Consider the following 20,188-nt stretch of genomic DNA (forward strand, 5'->3'; position numbering starts at 1 on the left):
AGGTGACATTTCTTCAGGTGGCCCGACATGGAGCCCACCGTGTAGGTTTTGTGACACAAATCACAGCAAGGCATTCTAAATATTAAAAGAGAGAGAGGGGGGTGAATGTGAGCTGGGATACCCGACCGAAACCCGGCCTGGCCCGACGGCACCCGGCGGGTCGGGCTAAGGTCGGATGCATAATAGCTATAATTGGTTGTCGGGATTTGGCCCCGTTGTTGATATTATCCCATTCTGACCTGAGATCAGATTCATACGAGGTTTTCCACTGGACACACACTGGTCTGATGAACCCATTCTGACCTGAGATCAGATTCTAAAAAATGTCAGTCGTTCTTCGATTTTTCAAAAAATAGCAGACCTACAAGCTCGTATCGCGCCACTCGGTGGCGCGATATGAGCTTGTAGATCTGCTATTTTTTCAATAGCTAAAGCATAACATGATGCCGACACCAAAATGGGTGCCCGGTCAGAATGGGTTAAAGAAGATAAAGTGTAAATATAAATAAAAACGATTCGACTAGTCCGTCTCTCTGCATGTATTTCCTGGTTAGCACCCTGAACGCACAGGACGAAGTTCACCGTCCTTTCAATTAGTAACACCCAGCGCCCAGGACGAACTTTGATCTATTTGTAGAATTGTCCTCCGGTCTTAAATGGGTTAATAATTAAGGTCGGGCTCGATTCGGGGAGGAAACAAAGCTGTCGGTAACGGGCCCGGGTCGGGCTGGAAAAAGTGGGCCCGATCCCAGCTCTAGTCTCAAGGGGTTCAATTGGTTAGTTAAGACTACCCAATATTCCTCAAATATACTACTTTTTTCATTAGAATTCTGTTGCTATGTGAACATCTTGACCATATGTTTACTTCCCGTCAGATTCAGTATCATCAAACATTGCAACAGGAAAAACAATTGGGGCCATTTAGAGTGTGTCTATGAGGATATATTGCATTATAGTGGCAAAACAATCAAATGGGGACACATGCAATAGCCATGCCACACATCCCACTGCATTCAAACAAATAAAATATATTTTTACCCGAGTTTGAGCAAATGCACTACATTACCCAGCAGCTCTAGCTTGCATCACGCTTGCACTTGCAGTGTGAAGTACCAGGATGTGTAGTGTGTTCATACAACGTTTTATAAAACACACTCTTGTTGGTTACTTGCTGTACTACAGCTCCTCACACTTGGGATTAAGGTCCACTGTGCACACAGGCAATAGTTTTTACATCCGTTTGTGTGCACGGCCAATAGTTTTACATAAACAATTATAGGCTATAGTACAGTACTGGCTCGTACAGCCTAATAGAGCCTAGTACAGCCTTCTAGATCCTAAAACAGTCTAGTACAGTAGTGCTTCCAAACTCCAACACTTAGAAAAAGAATCACCTGCACAGAATGTCTTAGCTGAGGCTCATAATGTCTACAGTGGATTTGTATGAAACAAACGCTTTGCACATTGAAAAAGGATAATTCAACCCTACAGCTGCAATGTTGGCGAGTTTAACGTCGTATAATACAAGAAGATTGCAAAAGCAATTTGCAATACCAATACCCTCTATCCATTGAATGGACGGTAAAGGGTATTGCAACTCTAGATTCATCCCATTATAAAAACAATCTAGAGTTGCAAATTGCGGACAGACAAACTGCCTTTCAGCTTGACTACAGCATGCAGTCATAACAGAACCATCTAAACACTACAGCATGCAGAGGAGAAGTCATAACAGAACCATCTAAACACTACAGCATGCAGAGGAGAAGCCATAACAGAACCATCTAAACACTACAACATGCAGAGGAGAAGTCATAACAGAACCATCTAAACACTACAACATGCAGAGGAGAAGTCATAACAGAACCATCTAAACACTACAACATGCAGAGGAGAAGTCATAACAGAACCATCTAAACACTACAACATGCAGAGGAGAAGTCATAACAGAACCATCTAAATACTACAACATGCAGAGGAGAAGTCATAACAGAACCATCTAAACACTACAGCATGCAGAGGAGAAGTCATAACAGAACCATCTAAATACTACAACATGCAGTCATAACAGAACCATCTAAACACTACAGCATGCAGAGGAGAAGTCATAACAGAACCATCTAAATACTACAACATGCAGTCATAACAGAACCATTCTAAACACTACAGCATGCAGAGGAGAAGTCATAACAGAACCATCTAAACACTACAGCATGCAGAGGAGAAGTCATAACAGAACCATCTAAATACTACAACATGCAGTCATAACAGAACCATCTAAACACCTTATTGTAACTGACACACACACACACACACACACACACACAGCCCCAAAGCCGGTGTTACAGTTTGACTAGTTCCTGGTTCATCTGGTGCCCTGGGCTGGATTTGCGCGTGCATGAGCCGTCTTTCACAGCTGTCTCATGAAGGGGGCGGAGCTATCTTCTATCTTCTCGGAGCGGAGCTATCTTCTATCTTCTCATTAAATATCCATCCGATTGTTTGTGGAATCTCACTTGTATGAAACAGTGACAACATGCACTTATAAAACACAGTTAGAATGATGAAAATAAAAAATAAATGAAAATATCTGTGGGAAGTGGGATTCGAACAGTCTGAGTCTGAGTGAACCAAAATAACCTTGGAAGCTGTGCGCAAACCACTACACTATGATGCGCTGACAACTGTTGTAGGAAACGATCTATTTGATCTTATGTGTGTCTGTCCAGGCGTGAACTTTGTAACAGTATAGTCACAGCATGTCATTTCATCTTGTGACTCTGGTTTTTTAACAAATATAAGCACTCCGTTGAACTGATCAATGAATAGCTGTAGAAACAAGTCAATGATGTTGCTATAGTCACATCATGAAACACAAAGGGCCGATTCATACTCCTATTTTAGAGCCGAATAAAAGTCTGTTTAATAGGCTCTGTTAAGCCTACAATGTGACGTCATTTGAGGTTCGGGGGGCGGGCCCCGTCCTAAAGTCGGCTCCTCGGTGCTACTGAAAATTTCTGACGAGGCGAAATCATTTTCGGCAATACAGCGCTGAAACAGCGGTAAAATAGGAGTATGAATCGGCCCTTTGTGTTTCATGATGTGACTATAGCAACATCATTGACTTGTTTCTACAGCTATTCATTGATCAGTTCAACGGAGTGCTTATATTTGTTAAAAAACCAGAGTCACAAGATGAAATGACATGCTGTGACTATACTGTTACAAAGTTCACGCCTGGACAGACACACATAAGATCAAATAGATCGTTTCCTACAACAGTTGTCAGCGCATCATAGTGTAGTGGCTTGCGCACAGCTTCCAAGGTTATTTTGGTTCACTCAGACTCAGACTGTTCGAATCCCACTTCCCACAGATATTTTCATTTATTTTTTATTTTCATCATTCTAACTGTGTTTTATAAGTGCATGTTGTCACTGTTTCATACAAGTGAGATTCCACAAACAATCGGATGGATATTTAATGAGAAGATAGAAGATAGCTCCGCTCCGAGAAGATAGAAGATAGCTCCGCCCCCTTCATGAGACAGCTGTGAAAGACGGCTCATGCACGCGCAAATCCAGCCCAGGGCACCAGATGAACCAGGAACTAGTCAAACTGTAACACCGGCGGCGAAAAAATAAATAAATAGGACCAAAATCTCACCCACGTTGTTACGTTGTCACCCACGTCTCTTTAGGCTTCAGGTTGGAAACGGCAGACTGTCCCGGCCTCAACACGTCCAACTGGGTTAAGAAACGTCTCTTCACTAGTAATGGACACTGGACGAACTTTAGCATTAGCATTAGCATTAGCTAGCCCACAAAGCAAACCAACTTCGTGTGTAAATTCTTCCAGTGTTCACAACGTGCCAGCCTCTATAGTGTCAGTCTTTACACAGACTGTGGAGCAAACACAACCTCAGACACAATAAGTTACACACAATGGTTTGTGCTGAAAACTGATATTCAGACTTTCTCTCCGTTTCATGTCCGTTCACTCTGCTCTGTTGCTGATTGGTGTGTGTGTGTGTGTGTGTGTGATCAGTGTCAACTGTAAAGGCAGCTAGGATGAGGGAGCTAGGATAAGACTTCCGGTGGCCGGGCTCTTCAGAATAAGAGTGCACGATAAAACAAACAAAATTAACGATTCATTTGCACATTAAAACAATAAATTAAGTATTTAAACGAAAATATATGACAGATTATGTTTCTGTGTATTTCTATTAACATGTATTGTAGGCCTATAACAGTTTATAACATTAACAAATGATCGAAGTGGATAAATGCTGTTCACTGGAGTGCATATATAGCCCTTACAAATAGGACACTGGACAAGGTTCAAGGTTTCTTCATTTTGTCTCCCAAGAGAGAAGTTTGTCTTGGACAAAAACGTCTCTTCGTGTCAGCACGCGTTCAGGGAGACCTCCTCTACAACGCCCCACTGTCCGCTAAGCGGGAGAGGTGTAAAATTATGAGTGGCGGGCCTTCTACTGGGATCAGGTCCAAAAAATGCCGTTTCCAGACCAGAGTGAACGCTGGACAAAAAAACGTCTCTTCGTGCCAGCTGGTCTGACACGTGTTCGGTGTGTAATACCAGAGCCATAGGGCCGATTCATACTCCTATTTTACCGCTGTTTCGGCGCTGTAGTGCCGAAATGTGCTGTAATGCCCCCCGAACCTCAAATAACATCAAATTGTAGGCTCTACAGCGCCGAACCGACTTTTATTCGGCTCTAAAATAGGAGTATGAATCGGCCCATAGAGTAAGACAGAGTTACGACAACTCCGTTCATTCATGGGGCCAGGCTCTTCTACATAGACTTCAATTGGTTTGTCTTTTTAAAAGGGACAACCGGAAGTTTACGGAATGCAATAAGATAAAGAATTAAAAATATATATCTTTATAGTAAATGTTGACACTGGGATGTCCATTCACTGCAGTCAGTGCATTGTAACACTGTCGTCTGATTGTCTTCTTAAATCTTGCCCATCATATGACAAATAACCCCCCCCCCCCCCACACACACACACACACACACACACACTATGAATAGGGAATTTAACAAATGGCATGTTTTACAACCTTTTGTCTAGCCTATAGGGGTAGGCTATAGCCTATAGGGGTAGGCTACAATGATGTGACAAAGACAGCAACTGAGTGCACAGAAAACGAAAAGATTTATTAACAATCAAACAAGAGTGTTTACGAGATGGGTTTGGAATGAAGCGCCATATATTTTCGTCAGTGCCTTACGTCTCATCCCTGAACTTCTTGTTGCCATTTTTAATATTTTGAAAAACATAAAAAAAAATTCTCCACTAGGCAGTCTACCTCATCCTCGACACGTTATGAGCTCGTAGATCAGCTATTTGATATTTAGAAAAGAAAAGGCAAATAAGTGTAGGGGTAATTAAATAAGTGTAGGGGTAATTAGGCACTGATGAAAATAGGGCCCAGAATGTACAGAACTAACTAAACGTATGAGATCTAACTAAACAGTCAGTTCCCACAGAATCACAGTCTCTTTTGAAAGTCTCTCTTTAAGGTATTTTTGAAAGTCACTCTTTGCAGGTTGGTGGAGGATGGAGGAATTGACTCCCCACTGCAGTGGTTTTCAACCCATTTCAGATCAAAATATTTTGTTGGATATTTTTTTTCCCACAATTCCATGCTGTATTATTGATGTGGTACCATAGCAGATAACAGGCAGACGATCAAAACAATTCTTCTGCATGCTCTAATTGTGTAGACTTATGTTGCGACGTAGGTAGCATTTACTACGAAAACCTGCATCTCTCGTCCGTTAGTTAGTCATCTAAGGCATATTTGTTGGTCACGCCTCGTGACATCACGGCCCCATATATGGTCACGCCTTGTGACACGTCACGGCACCATACAGTATGGCCATCTCCATATATGAAGATCACGACACTTACCTCATCTAACCCTGGATAACCATACATGGAGAAGACTGGATCACACCTAGATCTGCACACTGTATGGAGCCAGCCAGCAACTCTACATCTGACCTCAAACCTCACACCCTTAGATCTCCATATATGGAGCTGACCTTTTCTCTGGACAGCAGAGAACAGATGAACATATATACGCGTTATAATCGGGCAGGTGAGACATCACATCACCTGTCATTCATTGGGTACAAAACTATCGATAACTTAAAGGACCACTTCACCACTTTTCAACCTATCCTCATATACTAATAATCATGATAAAATGGCACGATTTCTTCCTACTCAGTCTGTCTCATAGGAGGGCTTTGGGCAGTTTAGAAACCGTCTTCCAGTGACATCATCATTAGGCAGATTATTTTTTAAACAAGATTCTTTTACAAAAATGTTTAGATTTTCATTATCGTGAGAACGATGGCTTCCATTTTCGCATTGCAACTTTTCAGGACTAGAAAGCCTGCAGTTTTTATTAGCTTGTATTCCCCATCGATGATGTCACTGGAAGACGGTTTCTGAACTGCCAGACCATGGCGCTGTTGGCGGTCAATGAGTTAATAATTTGAATGCCCTACTTCGTCATTATATCTATGTCACACAAAGGTAGCAATAATAGCCGATCTACAAGCTCAAAACATATCACACTGTGACACGGTTTGAGCTCGTAGATCTGCTATTTTCTTCTTCTGTATGGTTTTTAATTGGAATCCTGAAAAGTTAAACATTTATTTAATCAAATGCATTTAGTTACACAAAAAAGAGAATACTAGTCATTAATTATATAGACTGAAGTAATTAAAGTGAATCATGTTGGCATGTTTGTAATTGTAACCGCTGAAATCAATACTGTGGGCCACATTGTGTGAAGGTGGGGGCCGCACGTAAGTTGCCCATGTATAGCCCACAGTATCTTAGAATATGTTGTTTGAGAAGAAGCTTTTTACTCAAAATCTCCAACTGTCAGGTCTTCTGTCCTCTATGAGTTCTCTGGTGTCTTTTGAGATTACTGCTGATGCTGAACCGTTTCCCACACTGGTCACAGTGGTAGGGCTTCTGTCCTGTGTGAATTCTCTGGTGTTCTTTGAGATGACTGTTCCTGCTGAACCATTTCCCACACTGGTCACAGTTGTAGGGCTTCTCTCCTCTATGAATTCTCTGGTGTTCTTTGAGAGTACTGTCGTAGCCAAAGCTTTTCCCACACTGGTCACAGGTGTAGGCCTTCTGTCCCGTATGAACTTGCTGGTGTCTTCTGCGATGACTTTTATTTCTGAACCTTTTCCCACACAGGTCACATTGGTAAGGCTTCTCTCCTGTATGAGTTCTCTGGTGATCTTTGAGAGTACTGATATGTCTGAAACTTGTCCCACATTGGTAACAGGTGTAGGGTTTATCTCCTGTATGAATTATCTGGTGTAGTTTGAGACCACTGATCCGGCTGAAGCTTGACCCACATTGGTCACAGGTGTAAGGTTTCTCTACTGTATGAATTATCTGGTGACTTTTGAGACCACTGATCTGGCTGAACCTAGTCCCACATTGGTCACAGGTATAGGGCTTCTCTCCTGTATGAGTTCTCTGGTGATGTTTGAGAGTATTGATATGTCTGAAACTTGTCCCACATTGGTAACAGGTATAGATCTGTCTCGTATGGATTATCTCATGTCTTTTGAGTTCACTGTTCCTCCTGAACGTAGTCCCACATTGGTCACAGTGGTAGGGCTTATGTCCTGTATGAGTTATCTCATGACTTTTGAGATATCTGTTATTGCGGAACCATTTCCCACACTGGTCACACTGATAGGGCTTCTGTCCTGTGTGAATACTCTGGTGTTCTTTGAGTTGATCGTTCCTGCGGAACCATTTCCCACACTGGTCACAGTGGTAGGGCTTCTGTCCTGTGTGAATAATCTGGTGTTCTTTGAGATGACTGTTCCTGCGGAACCATTTCCCACACTGGTCACAGTGGTAGGGCTTCTCTTTTGTATGAATTCTCCGGTGAATGTTGAGAGTACTTCTCTCGCTGAACCGTTTACCACACTGGTCACAGTGGTAGGGCTTCTCTTTTGTATGAATTCTCCGGTGAATGTTGAGATTACTGCTCTGTCTGAACCGTTTCCCACATTGGTCACAGTGGTAGGGCTTCAGTCCTGTATGAATCCTCTTGTGAGTTTCTAGAGTACTGTTTTTGCCGAACCTAGTCCCACACTGATCACAGGCGTAGCGCTTCTCTGCTGTATCAATTCTCTGGTGATGTTTGAGATGTCTCTTTCTGCTGTAGATATGTTTGAGTTGGGCAGGAAAGACATCTGGGATGGAGAATGAGGAGAGAGAGAAAAATAAACATGATTAAAATGTTTTATTACCAAGTGATAATGTTTAGGCTGATTCCTGGCCTGCCTGATGACTGATAGGTCTCACAGCCAGTTGTGATTAAAATGCATGAAATTATCCACAAGTTTCCCAAGGAGCATACTGGGGGGGGGGGGGGGGTTCATATAGAAATTCTAGAAAGATAGAAATCAGAAAGGGTCATATTAGTCTGCCTACTTACCCCACAACATCTGCCTCCAGTTAGTTGCTTTATTGACACAATAAGGGCCTTTCTCGGCGGGGGCGGAGGTGAGCGGGTGGGGTCTACATATGCTGGGCTGCGTTCACACATTCAAGACACCTGTCTTGTGTTTGTCTTGTCTATCTGTGTTTAATGGCCGCTCCAATGCATTTCCAATGGAAGCCCATATGGTTTGACCAAACATTTTGTTTGATGGGGGGGAGGGGGGCAGAACACATCCATCAAAGCTGTGTTCAGACACAAGTCAGGTGTCAGACACAAGGCAAGTGTCTTGATTGCAGCCCAGTAAGGGAATATGTCGACCCCGCCCGCTCACCAAGGTGCTTGCGGCCATCTTGGATCCTAAACACAATATAAACAAATGGGAGAGGGGTGGGGGCGAGAAAGGCCCTTAATGTAGACAACATTGTGTCCAAACGATAATCAAAAACCCACGAATAAAAACTAAAAAATTTAAGATTCAGATTTTACAGGGGCCAGTTTCGAATTGCAGCCGTCCGTAGGTGTGCCCTTTGAGAGCGGTTTTGAAGGAGTCAAGGGATTCACATGTCTTAATGACTGTTGGTAGGGCGTTCCACATTTTGGTGGCATAGGAGCGAAAATAATTTAGTCCCTTGTTTGTGCTGAATCTGGGTTGTACATGGTTTGTTGCACTCCCTCTGGTGTTGTGGGTGTGGACTTCGTTTACATTAAGGAAGTATCTAGACAGGTACATGGGTACATGGGCGAATCTTGTGGACCAGACCCATTGCAAGATGCTGTACTCTGTCGTCAACCCTAAGCCATCCCAGCCTGTCAAAGTGGGCAGGGGTGAGGTGGGTTCGGGGGGTGAGGCCAAGTAGGAGCCTGACCAGTTTGTTTTGGGAGGTCTGGAGCCTTGTTTTAAGGGCCTTTGAGGTGCTGTGGTACCAAGAGGTGCATGCATAGTCAAAGAAACCTTGTACGAGGGCTCCTGTTAAGGTCTTCAAGGTGTTTTTGTTGACCAGTGAGGAAATCCTGTAAAGGAATCTTGTTCTTTGATTGACTTTTTTTATTACGTTGGTGGCCATTTTATCACCGTAAAGATTGGCCTCCAGGATGGAACCTTGGTAGGTAATTTTATCTTTTCGTGTGATAATATTGTCACCCACTCTAACCAAGAAGCCATCTGCCTTGCTGAGATTACTATTTGATCCGAAGAGAATGGATTCAGTTTTTCCCAGGTGTAAGGATAGTTTGTTATCAGCGAGCCAGGTGCAGATTCTACCGAGTTCAGAGCTGAGGGTCTTTTCAACATGCAGTTTGTTCCTGTCTGAGACCAGCAGTGCTGAGTCGTCTGCGAACAGGAACACGTTGCAGTCACAAGCTAATGTCATGTTGTTTACATATATTAGGAACAGTAAAGGCCCTAGTATGCTTCCTTGTGGAACGCCACAGCTCACTGGGAGGGGGGGGGGGGGGGGGGGGGGACAGTGTTCCTTTCACCTCCACCATCTGTTCTCTCCCCTCCAGGTAGGATTGCATCCAGCTCACTGATGTGCTATCAAAACCAATAGCTCTAAGCTTGTTAACCAGTATGGAGTGGTTCACGGTGTCAAAAGCCTTTTGGAGGTCCAGCATGACCATGCCGCAGTATTTTCCAGCATCCACCTCGTGTTTGATGTGGTCGCTCAAATAGAGGAGGCATGTGTCAGTGGAGTGGGATGTTCTGAAACCGGATTGGAACTCGTACATCAATTTATTAGTGGCAAGATACTTTTCAACCTGTTCATAGACTATTTTTTCCATCACTTTCGAGATGGAACTTAGAATAGAAATAGGGCGGTAGTTGCCGGGTTCTAATTTACTCCCTTTCTTGTACAGGGGGGTTACTTTGGCCAGTTTAAAATCTTGGGGGACCTGTCCCTGTTTGATGGAGAGGTTTACTATGTGGGTGATGACTGGAGCTATGGAAATGGCTGAGTCTCTGAGAAATTTGGAGGGAATATTGTCATGGCCAGTGGCCTTGTGGGGTTGGAGGGCACTCCGTTTTTTAAGTAGCTCCTCAGTTGTTACCATTGCCATTTTAAAATCATCTTTACAAACACCTAGGTTTTTGTAGAAGGCTTTGATGTGCTCTACACCAAAACGCCCAGAGTGGGAGGGCAGTTTGTTAACCAGCATTGTTGCAATGTTTGTAAAGAAGATGTTTAAGTGGTTGGCTACATCAAGCTTGCCAGTGATGAGGGTGCCATTTGATTTGATGTTTGATTTGTTAGTAAACCTGGTTTTTAGTTTCTGACCACAGCCTAGTTGGTTGTTTAGTAGCTTCCAGAGCTCCCGAGGATTGTTTTTGTTTTCCTCGGCTTTATCATTGATAAAGTTACTTTTGGCTGATTTGGTCATGGCAGTTACACGGTTTCTTAGCTTGTTACATTGGGTTTTTAGGATGCCCAGTTTGGTTTGGAGAACACTGTCAAAGCGCTTGCGCTTGGCTATAGGTTGGACTTGCATTTAAGAAGTTCAGAGCATTTTTTGTCTCTGGCTTTCATTGCAGTCAGTATGTCCGAATTCATCCATGTCTCCGAGTGGGTTTTGACCCTGGTGGTTCTCAAAGGAGCCATGTATACTTAATGAACTGGTGGGTGTGGCCAAATAAAAACATAATTTTAACACTTTCTGTACACTATTTTGAAATACATCTTCCTCCTAGTATCATAAGGATATGATATATATAGGATCATAATAACTGATGAGATGATCATGTTTTAGGGGGGAGGAAAATCACGGCACTCCATCTTTAAAGTCAGCAGTTGGAAAGCGTCTGAAAGAGTCGCCTGCCGAAAAGCTTGCGTCGATTGCCGTCGATATCGCCATGCCAACTGGTCAGAACCGTTGATAAGAACCGAGCATGTTCAGTCGTTTGCCGACCTCGGGAGCCGTCGATATCTGTGTGGTAGTGATGAGGGGGTAAATACTCCACTGTAGAGTCTGCTGGATGTTTCAGGGCTGACTACAGAGCGCCTCCAGTGTTTTGCCGACACGTCAAGTTGCAGCCCATTTCCATCCACCAGCAGTTTAATAACCCGGAAGTGACGCTATATAATTGTACATATGCGGTATACTATATTAATGTCTGTAGTTATTAATGCCTGTAGTTATATGTACATAGCCTACTTTACCTGTGGGATTCAGCATTTTAGCCAAAGCGATAATCTAAGCATAATAACTGGGAGCCAGCGGCAGGCTTTTTCCAATTGCGGTCCTTATATAATTCAGTGTTTTCGGTAAAGCGATGCAGGCCTAATTATTATATAATGTTCATTTCATACCAAGTGCTTCCACCAAGGAAAGTAGGCTTTCTAATGACACCTTTGTATTGGTGAGTAGGTGAAACGTTCTTTTTATTTTCGTAACAGAGGAGAGGTTGGTCTGTGTTTCATGCGAGAACGGTCGCATAGCCTCAATGCAGCAGAAGTAAAGTGCAGGAGGCTATGGACTCCTAATAGAGCACCGAAGTCTGACGTCACTTCCAGTAGAGGGCGTCAGTCCCCAGGTTCATGTATTTGTTTAGTTGCATTGAAATCCCCATTGAGGCGATTTTAGATCGCCTCATATAAGAACTGTGTTTGAAAAATAAACATGTCACCCCGGCCGCTTCACTCATATGGATATGAAGAATCAACTGACTGAGAGAAAACGCTAATGTTACTGCTACTGAATTAGTTAGATTTTCGCTAGAAGCAGACTGTATCATATATGAGTGACTGACTGTTGCAAACGATACAGAGACACCTCCATGACAATAATGCCGAGACAGCTTGTTTATTTTTGGACCACAACGCTTATAGTAGACGATATTAAGATCACCCCATGTTATTCTCCATAGAGAAATTACTTCCGCGAACCAGGGGAATCGTCGGGATGAGCGAGTTACGTCAGGACTTCGGTGCTCTATGGTAGCCCTGGCCTGAAGTGTTTTACGTTCTCCATACAGTCCTTACGGCTTACGTTACGCCTAATGTTCAGATTACAAATATAAAGTGCTCACCCCAGGGCCATGGATGTTACAATTCTGTAAAAGTACCAGTATCTTCCGTATTGTTCAATAAAAAGCAAAGTTTAATCAGTTTTTGGCCATGTGCTTTCCACTATGCGCCCCAATCGGTTGGTGCATGCGGATACATTATAACTCTGATAAAATGGCCACCGATCGGATTAAAACGCTTTTAATTGAACAATGTGGAAGATACAGGTACTTCTACCCACCCGAGGAGGATTGTAACATCGGTGGCTCTGGGGCAATTAAGCACTTTATATTTGACATGACAGACCAGCGCCATGTGAACAAGATTCCTATACACGATCTCCTCACTGGTCAACAAAAACACCTTGAAGACCCTAACAGGAGCCCTCGTACAAGGTTTCTTCGACTAAGCTTGCACCTCCTGGTACCACAGCACCTCTAAGGCCCTTAAAACAAGGCTCCAGACTTCCCAAAACAAACTGGTCAGGCTACTACTTGGCCTCACTCCCCGAACCCACCTCACCCCTGCCCACTTTGACAGGCTGGAATGGCTTAGGTTTGACGACAGAGTACAGCACCTTGCAATGGGACTGGTCCGCAAGATTCGCTACACCACCAATAGCCTATACCCGTCTAAATACTTCCTTAATGTCAACAAAGTCCACACCCACAACACCAGAGGGAGTTCAACAAACCATGTGCAACCCAGATTCGGCACAAACAAGGGACTACATTAATTTCCCTTTTTGCTTCCTATATGATGAATTCCTGTTCTGTTCTTTAGCTACATAGAAATGTCTATTTGTATGTCTCTAAATGTTTTGATGAATTGAATGTGGACCCTGTTGTAAACAAGTGTAATGCTTAATTGGGTCGTCCACTCACAGTTAACAGTCTTTGTATTGAGTTTGTGCTTGAAATGTACTGTAAATTCTACAAACTGTTAATAAATATTTCAATCAATCAAAAACCTACGGACGGCTGCAATTCGAAACTGGCCCAAATCCCCCACCCACCCTGTCCCCCCTCACTGCATGTTTATTTTCCCTTTTTACCTCCTATGATGATTTCATTTTGACTATATAATTGTAATTGTGTATATTATTCGTAGGCTACGTCTCTAAATGTTTTGATGAATTGAAAATGGTGGGCCCTATTGTAAACAAGTGTAATGCTTTATGGTGTCGTTAACAGTTTTTGTATTGAGTTGTAGGCTACTTGAAATGTGCTATATAATTCTATATATTCTATATAATTCTGCAAACTGTTAATAAATCAATCAATCAATAAAAAAAACATGGCTAAAAACATCTCGTATACTAATTAGTCAACTTTCCGACGGCTTTCCAGATGTCCTTTTTCAGAAAAAGGCACTAACAGAGGAACTTTGCATATATACATGTCTCTGTCTCTGTCTCTCTCCCCCCCTCTCTCAGACAGACAGTGCTTCTACAGTTGATTTAGTTCTCCAAAGATATACAGTGACATAAAAACATGCACGCACCTATTCTGTGTAGTTTGATCACAGGCTGCTTCAGCATGGCTCGCTGGTAGATCTGTTCCTCCACTAGTCGGTGTAATTTGATCACAGGCTGCTTCAGCATGGCTCGCTGGTAGATCTGTTTCTCCACTAGTCGGTGTAGTTTGATCACAGGCTCCTTCAGCATGGCTCGCTGGTAGATCTGTTCCTCCACTATCCGGTGTAATTTGATCACAGGCTGCTTCAGCATGGCTCGCTGGTAGATCTGTTTCTCCACTAGTCGGTGTAGTTTGATCACAGGCTCCTTCAGCATGGCTCGCTGGTAGATCTGTTCCTCCACTATCCGGTGTAATTTGATCACAGGCTGCTTCAGCATGGCTCGCTGGTAGATCTCTGCCTCTGGCTGTTGCTCCTTTGATGTAGCGGCAGAAAAGCTGTCGGCCTCGGACGACGATATCTCCCCAAATAATCCATTAACTTCGGTCCACTCTGATGGTCTACACTTAAGGCCCGCTTTTACCGTTTGGGATGTGACTTTACTTGCTGACATTTTGGGGTCTTGATGAGGTAAATGGGTTGACTCAGTCCTCTGCTCCGCTTCCTGGCTAAACTCAACACAGACTGGACAGAACAACAGTGCTTACTGCTTACATATATGGGCACGTTCGGAAATACCGCAGTGGGCTATAGGGGTTAGGGGGGCTATTTCCGAACGCCCCATAACCAGTACCCCGGGAGAGGACTAGTCTCCACCCACTCTATAGTCACTCTCACTCTCAGCTCCGTACTGTCAGCAAATAAGTTACTTCAGGCAAATATAAGGTTGCGGTTGCCATCAGAATAAGATCGACGTAATTAATGTTTTTTTTTAAAGACATGTATTTATAAATGCATTTATGATAGGCTAGGCCTATGTATTTTTGAGGGACGCCTGCAGCCCCTCCTATATATACAGGTTAAATGTGTGTCTGTTTAGTTCAATGTTTGTTTTGTAAACGCCATTGCAATGTAGGGAAAATGTGCCTCATGACGTCATATTGACTCTTTATTGTTAATGGCGTTTAATGTTTGTGTTTGGACCGTTTGTTTCACCATTACATCACCTAATCAACATGAGTTCAACTTTAATATATTTGTATAGTCTATCCATGTTGTAGGGAGGCCTATATGTAGGCTATGTCATTAAATAATATAGGACTACGTTTTAATTTTATTAAAGGACAAATCAGTCCTGAAAGGGATTTGGTCCTTTATTGTTATTGTTAGTTTATTTTCTTCTTCTCCTTCCGCGAATATAGCAGTTCTTGCTGAACCGTGCAGTCGGTTTTTGTGAAATTTGGAAATATGGTAGAGAGCCATGCCAAACGGTGAGGAAGCCCACAACCATTGGCCAAAGGGTGGCGCTATAGCACTCAATTTGAAAATGCAAACTTTGACCACGCATAGCTCATGAACTGTTGGCAATGACTCTTCGATACCATAGACTGTAAAAAATATGGACAAAGCGTTCCCCGGGTCTAACATGAATGTAAAATGAAGCCTGTAATAATATGCTAATTCCTGATGTAAGTCGCCATCTTTCTAGATCCGTTTGGTACCAGCTGGCCATTGGCTGGCTCCGTTTTGTACCGTTTTGTACCAGCTGGTCATTGGCTGCCCAGACAACGAGGCGGGACTTCCCCCCTTCTTCTCCGTTGGTTTTTATTTTGACTCGAGTGGGAGGAGAAGACTCTTGAGTGGGAGGGGAATCCCGATCATAGACTGTAACGGTAGCCACGCCCCTCAGAACATACGCGACTTTATGGTAATTTTTTTAATTAATGGGACCATAATTTTCCAAAAAGAATATTATGACATTAGAAATGAGACTTTAAACTAGTGACTGGAAGAAGAAAGTATTCATGACCATGTTTATTAAGGTAATACAGTCTAGGTGAAGTTGGGCCAAAATACATGGGCCTCTATGGAGCTATGGGGCTTTTTGGGTCCAGTCCAGCGCCACAACAGGCCATTATATGAACTACCGATTTCAAATGAGGCTTCACGAAATATCTGGCTGACTGCCCCCCTGTTCGATACACATGCGTCTCCTCATGCAGAACAAGTTTCGTGCTCTTACTAAAATCCATTAAAATGCATCTCCTCCCAGGATCTTTGTTCAAAATGCACGAAAAGTTCTACACGTGAACTTTGGACCTATACGGACATGGGAAAGTATAGTATGTTTTTTTTCAAGTGTAAAGAATGAAGGTTTTATGAGCAAATGAAAATTGCCGTTTTGTGAAAATTCTTCTTTTGTCCCTAATGCATACATGCAGCGTCATATGCTTTTGCAACTTTATAGTATGGTAGAGGGTCATGCCAAATAGCACTGAAACCAGCCTTAAATAAACATGAACAGCGAACACACTGTAGTAAATAATCAGTCATTTATCTGCATGTAACAATCGGTTACATGCAGTCACATTTATATTACAATGAACAATTGATTCCACCATCACTCATATAAGCATCAGATCACTTCTGCATTTCATTATCAGATGTTGTACACATTATCGTTCAGTTAGTTTCCTACTTATGCATGATCGATACAGTTGATTAAATGACATTATCCAAATAATTCATGTCCAGCATTAGATCTGCCAATCTGTCTCCTTCCTGGGTGGTTTTGTAATACTAACTCGTCCCATATGAGTGTCTCTGTATTAGTATTAACACACTTGCTCCCCACACCTACTCTATGTGTATTCATTCTCCTTCTTTGACCATGGTTTAGTTGGCAGACATGGAGAGCTCATATCACCTGCCCGACTTTAGGACGGTACCCGCCCCCCGAACCTCAAATAACGTCAAATTGTAGGCTCTACAGCGCCGAACCGACTTTTATTCGGCTCTAAAATAGGAGTATGAATCGGCCCATAGAGTAAGACAGAGTTACGACAACTCCGTTCATTCATGGGGCCAGGCTCTTCTACATAGACTTCAATTGGTTTGTCTTTTTAAAAGGGACAACCGGAAGTTTACGGAATGCAATAAGATAAAGAATTAAAAATATATATCTTTATAGTAAATGTTGACACTGGGATGTCCATTCACTGCAGTCAGTGCATTGTAACACTGTCGTCTGATTGTCTTCTTAAATCTTGCCCATCAACACACACATGCACACACACACACACACACACACACACACACACACACACACACACACACACACACACACACACACACACACACACACACACGCGCACACAATTTTAACAAATGGCATGTTTTACAACCTTTTGTCTAGCCTATAGGGGTAGGCTACAATGATGTGACAAAGACAGCAACTGAGTGCACAGAAAACAAAAAGATTTATTAACAAACAAGAGTGTTTACGAGATGGGTTTGGAATGAAGCGCCATATATTTCCGTCAGTGCCTTACGTCTCATCCCTGAACTTCTTGTTGCCTTTTTTACTATTTTGAAAAACATTCAAAAATTGTTCCACTAGGCAGTCTACCTCGTCCTCGACACGTTATGATCTCGTAGATCAGCTATTTGATATTCAGAAAAGAAAAGGCAAATAAGTGTAGGGGTAATTAGGCACTGATGAAAATAGGGCCCAAAATGTACAGAACTAACTAAACGTGTGAGATCTATAACTAAACAGAGTCAGTTTCCACAGAATCACAGTCTCTTTTGAAAGTCTCTCTTTAAGGTATTTTTGAAAGTCACTCTTTGCAGGTTGGTGGAGGATGGAGGAATTGACTCCCCACTGCAGTGGTTTTCAACCCTTTTCAGATCAAAATATTTTGTTGGATAAAAAAAATTCCACAATTCCATGCTGTATTATTGATGTGGTACCATAGGAGAGATAACAGGCAAACGATCAAAACAATTCTTCTGCATGCTCTAATTGTGTAGACTTATGTTGCGACGTAGGTAGCATTTACTACGAAAACCTGCATCTCTCGTCTCGTCATCTACGGCATATTTGTTGGTCACGCCTCGTGACATCACGGCCCCATATATGGTCACGCCTTGTGACACGTCACGGCACCATACAGTATGGCCATCTCCATATATGAAGATCACAACACTGGATAACCATACAGAGAAGACTGGATCACACCTAGATCTGCACACTGTATGGAGCCAGCCAGCAACTCTACATCTGACCTCAAACCTCACACCCTTAGATCTCCATATATGGAGCTGACCTTGCTGGCATACCTATGTTGATCCCGCCCCACCCGTCTTTCCTGTTTTGACATTCCATAATGTTGATATGACCTCATGTACACTCAAGACACACTCCATATATGGCTAGTACAGAATTATTTCCATGTTGATCTGACCTCCCATGCACAAGCACCAGCACTCGCCCAGCAGTCTGACGTCTGCCATTACCCAGGCGGATGCGTGCACGCGACCTCGCCGTGGTATATGATATCATTGCTGTACTCCATTTTTTTCTTTTTTTTTCTTCCCATAAATCAGTGCTATTGAACACCCTTTACGTCTGTGTGTTGTTTCGAAAATATTGAACCAATGGAAAGTAGTAAAAAACACATTGGACAAAACCTCTTAACTCCATTGGACCCTCAAACTGTCTGCTAAAACATCTAACTCCACCACCTCTCTCGTTCTCATGCAAGTAATTGACAATATCTAAAGTCACAAGACCAACTTTGATGAGGCAGTATTGCATCGTTTAAAAAAAAATATAAGGTTTTATTAATTCCCTTAAAATGTATTTTTAATTCCCTGAAAAATTAACATTTTGGAGTTATGAGGTTTCCTCTGGACAGCAGAGATATGATGAACATATATAACGCGTTATAATCAGGCAGGTGAGACGTCACATCACCGGTCATTCATTGGGTAGAAAACTATCGATAACTTAATCAATAATGAAATGGCTTTTGGCTCTGCATTGAGTTACGTTCCGTCAACTTGTGACTCACATCGGGGCCCTCACACTAACTTTGAAAGCCAATTTCAGCCAAAAAAACCCCCACTGTAATACAGTAGACAGTGATGCTTGTGGAACTCGGCTAAAGCCTCATTCCTCATAACACTCCGGTTCCGGTGCGGTGAAAAAAAACAATAAAAATAAAGAAAAACTTAAATGCAAATTCCGCTGGCTTATGCGGTCTATGAGGACCCAGATTTTAGAATCAAAATATCTTGGATTCTTCTTTTTGGCTCAAAACAAGACAGATTTGCGGCTCATTTCTCTAAACGATATGCTTGCAGAAAATATGTTTTGGGTGCATTCAATATTTGCGGCAGCCGTTACATAGCCCTATTAAATACATGGACGGCGCTCTGAGCAAAACACCATGCCATGGCGATGTTGGCGGTCAATGAGTTGCACCACGACATTGCCCAAAGCAGTGGTGGGCAACTTTGAAGATAGAGGGCCAATATTTCCACACTCACTCCAGAGGGCCACATTGGATATCAGGCAGAAACATCTTATCTCTGTATTTTAATAATTTGAATGCCCTACTTCGTCATTCTATCTATGTCACACAAAGGTAGCAATAATAGCCGATCTACAAGCTCAAAACATATCACACTGTGACGCGGTTTGAGCTTGTAGATCTGCTATTTTCTTCTTTTGTTTGGTTTTTAATTGGAATCCTGAAAAGTTAAACATTTATTTAATCAAATGCATTTAGTTACACAAAAAAAGAGAATACTAGTCATTAATTATATAGACTGAAGTAATTAAAGTGAATCATGTTGGCATGTTTGTAATTGTAACCGCTGAAATCAATACTGTGAACCACATTGAGTGAAGGTGGGGGCCGCACGTAAGTTGCCCATGTATAGCCCACAGTATCTTAGAATATGTTGTTTGAGAAGAAGCTTTTTACTCAAAATCTCCAACTGTCAGTGGTTCGGTCTTCTGTCCTCTATGAGTTCTCTGGTGTTCTTTGAGATGGCCGTTCATTCTGAACCATTTCCCACACTGGTCACAGTTGTAGGGCTTCTCTCCTCTATGAATTCTCTGGTGTGTTTTGAGAGTACTGTCTTCGCCAAAGCTTTTCCCACACTGGTCACAGGTGTAGGGCTTCTGTCCCGTATGAACTTTCTGGTGTGTTCTGTGATGACTTTTTTTTCTGAACCTTTTCCCACACAGGTCACATTGGTAAGGCTTCTCTCCTGTATGAGTTCTCTGGTGATCT

The 20,188-nt window shown here is 42.6% G+C and overlaps 1 protein-coding gene across 1 annotated transcript in view; it reads right to left on the reverse strand.

Moving 5' to 3' along the window:
* Positions 1–3,886: 3,886 nt before the first annotated feature.
* Positions 3,887–20,188, reverse strand: part of LOC310856139 (uncharacterized protein) — a gene marked incomplete at its 3' end in the record, with an annotated part of 29,394 nt that continues 13,092 nt past the window's right edge. The window contains exons 6-10 of the mRNA XM_083761385.1: positions 14,031–14,463; positions 8,858–8,883; positions 8,521–8,617; positions 7,756–8,101; positions 3,887–3,902 (exon numbers count right to left, since the gene is read on the reverse strand). Coding sequence (XP_083617511.1) covers positions 3,887–3,902; positions 7,756–8,101; positions 8,521–8,617; positions 8,858–8,883; positions 14,031–14,463 — 918 coding nt within the window. The remainder of the gene's footprint in view (positions 3,903–7,755; positions 8,102–8,520; positions 8,618–8,857; positions 8,884–14,030; positions 14,464–20,188) is intronic.

Source organism: Protomyctophum parallelum (genome assembly GCF_964188405.1).
Source record: "Protomyctophum parallelum genome assembly, chromosome: 3".
Classification (NCBI taxonomy): Eukaryota; Metazoa; Chordata; class Actinopteri; order Myctophiformes; family Myctophidae; genus Protomyctophum; species Protomyctophum parallelum.